Raw genomic sequence first — 8,818 nt, 5'->3', positions numbered from 1 at the left:
GTTGCCACAGCCAGAAGACAAATTTAGTGTTAAAAGAAGCTGGAGGCAGCAATAAACATCACTGGCTAACCTACTTAAACACGGCGGGTCTGTTCAAGACACCCCCGTCTGTTGCTAGCAATGATGACGCAGTGATTAGTGACAATTCTCTCCGACCAATCAGTAGTCTGCAGGTTTTCACCGCACCTTTTGATATTGCCTAAGCTCACTTGGAACCTCATTGGAGGTGATACTAAAAAAAATACCAGGAGGAGGTACCATGTAGTGGAAAAATGCCTATATATATATATATATATATATAATGCTAAAAAAAGAAGTATTTAGGGACTTTTCAGGGAAAAATTCACTAAATTGTTGGAATTCTGTTCCAAAAGTTGCTTTTGTTCAACGCTTGTTGAAGTTAATCAAAATAATTAGCATTTTTGGGGCTATATTGTAGGGTTGACTATTGGTGATTTCACAAAATATTAACACGATGAGAGTTTTGATAAATAATCAGCAATAATGTGGATACAATGAGTAAGTGGGTAAGTTCAGAAAATGACTGTAATGCAGCCTTTAAAACCAGGAAAAGACAACACTAATACTGATATATTGCCCAGCCCTAACTAAAAGTAAGAGGTAGTAGATATAGCCATTACTTGTTGTTAGAAATAGGAGGTACTCCCATCTTCACAACAACACTGCCGAAACTCTTCTTACATTCAGACAGTCTGGCTACACTTCTGCTTCTAGAACACTGCGGGCTATCTGCAGAGCCCTGGACTCGGGAGCTGGGGTCACATGTTGTCTGTAACCTCTCAGGGTAACCAGAAGCAACACAGAGAGACACAAACAAAAACAAAAGCACACATGCCAGGCACTGCAGCAAATGTTAAACTATGTGCAAATAGGCACACGCTGATACACACATACATTGAATCTTTGTGACAGAGTTGTCAAGAGATCCACAAGAGAGCATAGAAAGTACAGGGAGTGACAGCCTACTGGATTTATGTCTTTACTAATACCAGGGAAATTCCCCTCTCTGCTGCTTAGTCACGTGCCTCCCTGCCTATTTAGAGCGTCTCTTACACACAGACACACGCACCCGCGTGCGCACACACACACGCACACACACACACACACACACACACTTTTCAGAGATCTTCCTGTGTCTGAAATAGCTGAGGCTTTTGCTGACTTGATTTATGCTTGGAAAAATTTAAACCAGACAGACAAATAGGTTGACCAACAGTTGGATGGACAGAGGCAGGTGGTAGACACAGAGATGGAAGTAGAGGATGGGGGTGTTAGGAAAATTAAGGAAGGTATTCTGCTGCTGCATGCACCTGATGCCCCTGGATGGAAAGGAGAGAGACATGGGGACAGAAAGACAAATCAAGGTCCACTTAAAACGTGACACACAACAAACGCCCATATTTACTGTCTGCCAGAAAACAGTAATGCTTTACACACTCTCTCTTTGTTTGCACTCGAGCGTACTTATCAGTAAGATTGCCACACACACACTTTATGAGCTCCAATTCCCTCATCCAATTGCATAAAGTCCCAGTTTTTATGTCCCTCACAGAGTGACGGCAAAAGCCACATGACCCGCCAGTGTTTGTTTACATGGCAGCTTATGTCCCTGTATAACTGGATGCAAAGTTCAGATAGCAGGAAGTGGTTTGATCTTGGCATGTTTTTGTGTTTGTTTGATTAATGGAGATTACTTTGCCTTCCCGTAGGCTACTACTCTATCATCGATTCAAGGAAGTGACATAGAATTTCCATTCTTCAGTTACTCATTAGCGCTGTTTCTTGTGTCGTCATACATGTGTATTTTTTGCCATGTTTTCCTGACCATCCCTGCCTCCCTCAAGCTTTCTGTGGGCAAGTCCTGGCTTGTTGTGAGGTTAAAGTTAGTTTTAGTGGATGCTGGTAATTAACTCCTATTTGTCGGCAGGAGGGACTCTGTTGTCTTTCCCTTAACCATGTGGACTCATTCTCTTGGGTCAGTAAGATGTTTAGCATTGAGGTGAACCTGCTGACAGTTTCCAATTCTCCAACACAGATACTTTTAAGTCTGCAGTTACACACCTGTGGCCACCACACTGCCCCTCTTTGTGACTGCTGCCCCACACTGCTGTGTACTGTTACCGTGAAGATCCAGTTAAAAACCAAACGAGAAAATTAAACAACGTAATAAGGAGAATCTCGGAGACAAACTGAGCTTTTGTCGCTGAAGAGGTAATTGGTCCACTTGTTGGTATCACCAGTGTGACGTCCAAAGGCTAAATGCGTCCCCCAGCATCGTGGTTTGAAACAGAGCCAGGCACAACAACAGGCATACTCCACAAGAGGACTTTGTTGTGGATCGCCGATGGGTTATACTCTCAGATTTTCTGTTCCCTCTCCAGTTTCTGAGAATCAGACAAAGTGGCAATTCTCTGGCAGAACAAGTAATCTCATTGAGAGTAAAGTAAAAATGAATCAATGAACAGAAGGAAAGTGTCGTTGATGTGACTGGGAAGGTGATTCTTTTTGTCAAAAAATTCTTTCTTTTTTTTAAGAGAAATTGTGTAATGTTTTTTTTATAAAGGTTTTTGCATCTGTATGTGCAGGCCCACGGAGAGGGAACGCACAGAAAGGCTGATTAAGATGCGCCTCAGAGAGATCATGATGCAGAAAGACCTGGAGAACGTCACCTGTAAGGAGGTAAGAGTCTCATAGATGAACGTGGTGACATTTACTGTTAGGTGTGGCATACATCTTGGTTTTGCAAATGCAGCTTTACTTGTTAAGATACCCAAATGCCAATTTTTACCGTTGTACCAGATCCGAACAGAGCTGGAGATGCAGATGGTGTGTAACCTGAGGGAGTTCAAGGAGTTCATAGACAATGAGATGATAGTCATCCTGGGACAGATGGACAGTCCCACTGAAATCTTTGAACATGTCTATCTGGTGAGAACCTATGAGCCACTGAGTTTGGTTTAGACAAGACAATGCTCTGGTTTTTCAAAACCTGCTGTTTGACCACAGTGATTAGAAATGCAATGTTAGCAGATTAATACCCATTTTACTTGATGTATCACATGGTTAGTGTTCAGTAAGAGAACAGTTGATTGAGTTACATACAGTTGTGTTTGAAATTTTTAAATGAACAATGTACAGGAACCATGCTCAAAACTTCCCTCTTGTTTTGTTTTGCTGTCAGTTATAAGGTTAGACTTATCCTCAGTTAATGTAGAATGTCTTTGTGTACATCTTGATATTGACTGGACCTGTGATTCCCAGGGCTCTGAGTGGAATGCCTCTAACCTGGAGGAGCTGCAGAACAGCGGGTAAGATCAATCAGTAACTGACCCTTCAAACCACAATTTTAATAAATGGAGAGACTGCTTCATGTATTAAATGTTTTTTAATTAAAGTTCATTGAAATAAGATAATCTGTTTACCGCTGCAAAGGTTCATACGTTGGATTTTATCTACCTGTAGTTGTTAGGATGTGCTAACGTAATTGATGTTTGACAGAATAATCACAATACACTTTCAATAATGGCTTATCGTCTTCATCAGCATCATTTTAGGTGCCTTTTTCCTCCAAGGTCTGTTTCACCAGTTAATCAAATCCACAGTCAAATATACATTTTAAAAGCACCATCAGCAACCAGCTGATTGTTTTTTTCAGTTGGTTTGAGACAGCTGATACTTGCATTGAACTCCAAAATAGTTTGCAGCCATGTCTGACCTGTGTGGGACAGTATTAGCTAAGCTTTCAGCATCTGAATAACTAAATATAAATATTGATGACAATTTTATTGACATTAAATGGAATTCAAGTCAACCTCTGTCTGTTCCTTTTGTAGAGTGCACTACATCCTGAACGTGACCAGGGAGATAGACAACTTCTTCCCGGGGATGTTTGAGTACCACAACATCCGAGTGTACGACGAAGAGGCCACCAACTTGCTGGAGTACTGGAACGAGACCTACAAGTTCATCACCAAAGCCAAGTAGGATTAAACACACACAAGCTTATTAAGCTCTCCTTAGTTTCTCAAACTTGTAAACCAACAAATTTCCTTCTCTTCTCTCTTTGCGTCCCTTAGGAAAGCTGGTGCTAAGTGTCTGGTTCACTGTAAAATGGGTGTGAGTCGTTCCGCCTCCACAGTGATCGCCTATGCCATGAAGGAGTATGGCTGGGACTTGGACACTGCCTTTGACTACGTAAAAGAGAGACGGGCGGTCACCAAACCAAACCCTTCCTTTATGAAACAGCTGGAGGAGTATCAGGGAATTCTGCTAGCCAGGTGTGCTCTCATGATGAAGCATCTTTAGAACATGCATGTTCTTTAGGTAGCATTTTGGTGCTAACAAACTATTGTTTTTTCTGCTGTTTTTTGACAGCAAACAAAGGCATAATAAGCTATGGCGCTCACACTCTGACAGTGACCTGTCAGATCGCCCGGAGTGGATGTGTAAACCTCAGTCTCACTCTCTGGACCGCTCCAACTCTCACAACAACAACACTTCCTCCCCCTCCTTACATCACTTCCTAGGTGCGGCCGTGCTGCAAGCACTTGGTGCTGAACCCGAAGACTCTGCCAAATCAAACGCCACACACACCTCTGACTCCCACACAGACTCGAACGGTGTGTGTGACTCACCAGGTCAGGAGGAGGTCAGATCAGATTGTGGATACCCTCCCCTGCTTCCCCTCCCCAGACCCCGAGCAGAAGGACTGGATAATTCATCGAGTGTGGCTGTCACTGTGCCTGTTGCTCTACCCCACCCTCCACCATCACTCCACATCGTACCCCCCACTCCTGAACTGCAGCGTGCTTTCCGGTGTCCTCCCACACATCTGTCCATTTCAGTGCCCAAACACAAACCAGTGGAACTGTCCCTCAATTTGCCTGAGCAAAGCAGCTCAGAAGAAATCTCTCCTCTCCCTTTGGGATCCACCGACTCCGACACAACAGATCAATCATTATCTGATTCAGCGAGTGACAAACACAGCCCCCTCAGCCCTGCTAACATCACTACCCTCCCCCTGGATATTCTCCTTGCTGCCAGTGATGACAACAATAACCCCAGTGAGTTACAGATAGGCAACTCCTTGGACGACCGCACCGAGGCCGATGGGTCGTCCATCCACAGCGCAGACAGCATCGACTTCTTCAGTGCCAGGGAAAAGTTTCTGGGCCTTGCCCAAGATGGCAGGTCCCGGACACTTTCTGAGCAGGCACAACAGAAGACAAATCTGTCCCTCGAGGAAAATGGAGAAACTGAAGATAAGGGTGAAGAGGAGCAAGGAAATGGGACAAATCAGGTACAGGATGATTCAGCTTTATTCCTGTTATCATTTTGCCTTTGCTAGTATAACTTGCTTTTTGCAGAAAACCTTGTAGCTTGAGGCAAGCCAGATCTTCTGCTGCACGCTTCTTCTGTCAGTGTATTACAGTTTTCAATGCAAAGGTTGCTCCACTCTGATTTATACAGCTGTCACAGCAGCATCACATTTTATAGTCATAATCTGAACTGCATATTGAATTCAAGAGGGCCACAACCATGCACCTGCAATAAGAGTTAAATACGAGGGACATGTTTTCTTTTGCATTGTGGTATTTCTTTACCCAAACTTTTGCCTGTCACCACTGGAGTTACAATACTAGCAACACACTAGTCTGTGGCACAAGCAGCACACAGCTGGTCTGTGTGGTGTTTAGCAGTTCTTATTCTGGAATTCTGGAACTGACTGCACCCAAATTTGTCGATAAGGACTTGAAGGTAGAAAATAAAATGAGCCTCTGCATTAATCATAGTGACACCCGCTGGACGATTAGAGAATAGTCCATATAATATAGGTACATTTGTCACTTACGTTTGTCTCCTCTAATTTTCTTACTTTCTATCATGCTTTACAAACAATGCTGTTTTGTGTTTAGTTTAAAACTTTATAAAATACATGTCACAAATGGGCACACGATACAGAAACAACACAAGACTATGACTAACATTATCTGAATACATCTCTCTTTCTCTCTCTCTTATCGTCTCTCAGGTGTCTCCACAGTCTGAAGACAGCGTCGAGAAAGCCAGCCCTGACCGACCTCATCACCCTTATCATGACAATGGAGTATCAGTCCGCCATATCGTTACAGAGATTGAAGCCATAAGCCACCCTGCCTCCTGCCTCCCTACTCCCTCCTCCTCCTCTTCCTCCCCCTCTTCCTCTTCCTCACTCCTTCCATCCTCCTACAGTCCTCAGCTAATCCGACCAGAACATCTGATGGAGGCAGAGACTTCAGAAGTCACGCACGGCTCTCTAACTCCACCTTCCCAGCCACAGTCTCCCTCCATGCTGCCGTGCGATTGGCCGGCAGGCTCGGTACGGCGAGCCACAAAGCAGCTGGAGCAGAAGCTGAGGCAGGAAATGGGGAAGGCTGCATCTCAGCGATCTCCGGTGCACTCCCCCAGTGCTGAACACCCTCCTGTCAGACTGTTCCTGTGTCCCCTGAGCACTGAACATCCTCCCCTTCACTTCCCTCAGGACTGCACAGAAGAAAGTATCACTCAGGGAGAGATCACGGCCGGATCTGCTATGTCCAAAGATAGAGAAAAGCATAAAGAGTCACAAACAGAGCTCAACTCCTCAGACACGGACCACCTCCCTGACCCTTCATGCTCCCCCAAATCAAATATCAGCCAATCCTCTGGTGCTATTCTTATCAATATGCCAACATCCATAGATAGCCATATGCTGACATCATCACTGGCCTCTACTAGTCCGTTAGAAGACTTATCTCTAGATTCCTCAGCCCAGTCCCAAAGACAGAGCCAGCTCCACAACCAAAGCCAGCAACATCTGACCCCGCCTCAGGGCTGTTATAACCAAATAACTCTGGATGGGGTTACAGTGCAGGAGTCAGACACAGATGTGAGGCTGGAATCCTGTCCCCAGGGCGAGCGAGGGGGCTGTGATCCCGGCTGTGACGCCGAGAGCAGGCTGGCTCATGGCAGCCAGGAACTGGAGAGGATTCAGCAAACACTAAGAGAGCTGCAGGCTTTCCTCCATGAGGGTGTCTGCCTGGAGACGACAGACAGCGAAGATTACGAACTGGGGCAGCCTCAGGGCCTGAGAGACTCAGTTATGGACACAGAGCCAGGATCTTGTAAAGGGGGAAGTTCTGAACAAACCCCTCCAGGCCTGGAAGTAGGGCAGAGGCTCCGAGAGAGACAAGAGGGGAAGAGTTTTCTGGAGCCGATAGTGTGGCACAGAGCCATGGAGCTTGAGGCTCGTATCCGCCAGGCGGGCCTCACCCCTCCTTCTTTCATGAAGAGGTCGGCCTCCTTAGCTAAACTGGACTGTCTGGAGCTCTCAGCCAATGACCTCAGCGACTTAGATTTGAGGCCACACACCAGGACGACATCATCACACTCCCAGGACTCTTTCTCTTTGTCGACATCTCATCCCGACGACACCTGGAAAAAGCAGAAGGTGTTGGCTCAAAACAGTCTGTCCCGTGGCGCCAGGGATCTCGACGAGTCATTGTCATCACCGTCCCTCTGCTTCTCCTCTGCCCCTCATCAATTCCCAAAAGAGGACACGGGCGAGAGGGACGAGCCAGAAAGCAGCGGGAGCGGCACATCCGCTACAACACGTCAGCAGGGGAGGGGACACTCATCTAGACGGTCTCACAAAGGCTCTGCTGAGAAAAAGCAGCGAGCCGTCACTGTGCTATACAATACCATGTAACCTCAGTGCAATGGACTGGAATGGACACGACTGGAGCTGTGCAGATGTGCGAGAGAGGCTGCATGATGTGTGTGAATGTGTAGCAGTTAAACTGGAGAGCTTGTGGAACCTCCGATGTATGTTTAGTATGTAAGAATTAAATGACGAACATATGTTTGCATGTAAACCACTGGATGTGTTCAGGTTTGTATGTACAGTAATGGAATCTGAATGTCCAAATTAAGACTGAACCAGTGAATACTGTATGCACTCCATTATGTCTGTTTCCATTTTTTTAAGAAGCTTGTTTTCAGTGTTTGACACTCTCTGCCTGATCACAGTTTCTAAAACTACGAGAGGGGCTTTTTCTCCAAAAATGCACTTTACTGTTTTGATGATTTTCTTTTATTTGAAATCTGTTTCTTATCCCGGGGATGATTTTTTTTGCACTGATATCAGTCGTCTCTGTATGCGTGTTTTTGTTGTGGACAGACATGTCTTTATTTAGATTTTTAATTGAACCAGGATAAAGCTGGTATCTTGTTTTGTTTTTTTATTATTAAAAGCATTAGCAGTAAATACACGTGATGCGTTTGTTTGTGCCTGTACATTGCTTTGTGTTCAGGTGTGCTTCATCTCACACACAAGCACCCATTTAAAGAGAAGAATCCAGAGTACTGAGCTACAATTGCTGAAATGTTTACCAAATGTATCATCAACTGTACTGCCGCCTGCTGGGTGGGCAGAGAACTACAGTTCTAAACCTGTCTTGCGCCCATTGACTGTAAAATTAATGGACTGAGCATGTGTGAGGTTACCCAACGGTTTGTGGAGATCTGCTATGAGTCGTAGAGTTTGCCATTACGGGCGCAGCCATCCTGGCTGTGACGATTTCAGATGAGAGGGAGGATTCCTTACACTCTTGTTTTGTTACACACTTTCACTGGCAATCACATCATAGCCACGCCCTAAAGCAACCCCTGCTTTATCGCCAATTTTAAACTAGACCATGATTCAAAAAATTAACATCATTCTGTGTTGCAGAAGACCTTTAACTATCGATTGAGACCATAAACTCATTATGAAAATGTT

The 8,818-nt window shown here is 45.0% G+C and overlaps 1 protein-coding gene across 6 annotated transcripts in view; it reads left to right on the top strand.

Moving 5' to 3' along the window:
- The window catches only part of ssh2a (slingshot protein phosphatase 2a), a 29,194-nt gene extending 20,885 nt beyond the window's left edge, over positions 1 to 8,309 (top strand). For 5 of the 6 annotated variants that reach the window (XM_032509963.1, XM_032509968.1, XM_032509962.1 and 2 more), the window contains 7 exons: positions 2,607 to 2,700; positions 2,821 to 2,949; positions 3,283 to 3,329; positions 3,855 to 4,001; positions 4,098 to 4,298; positions 4,396 to 5,320; positions 6,053 to 8,309. In XM_032509963.1, coding sequence (XP_032365854.1) covers positions 2,607 to 2,700; positions 2,821 to 2,949; positions 3,283 to 3,329; positions 3,855 to 4,001; positions 4,098 to 4,298; positions 4,396 to 5,320; positions 6,053 to 7,747 — 3,238 coding nt within the window. In that variant the 3' untranslated portion in view covers positions 7,748 to 8,309. The remainder of the gene's footprint in view (positions 1 to 2,606; positions 2,701 to 2,820; positions 2,950 to 3,282; positions 3,330 to 3,854; positions 4,002 to 4,097; positions 4,299 to 4,395; positions 5,321 to 6,052) is intronic. The other variant, XM_032509964.1, reaches the window with a different exon arrangement.
- The last annotated feature ends 509 nt before the right edge of the window (positions 8,310 to 8,818 follow it).

Source organism: Etheostoma spectabile, chromosome 3 (genome assembly GCF_008692095.1).
Source record: "Etheostoma spectabile isolate EspeVRDwgs_2016 chromosome 3, UIUC_Espe_1.0, whole genome shotgun sequence".
Lineage (NCBI taxonomy): Eukaryota > Metazoa > Chordata > Actinopteri > Perciformes > Percidae > Etheostoma > Etheostoma spectabile.
This window is presented reverse-complemented; position numbering and strand designations above follow the sequence as displayed.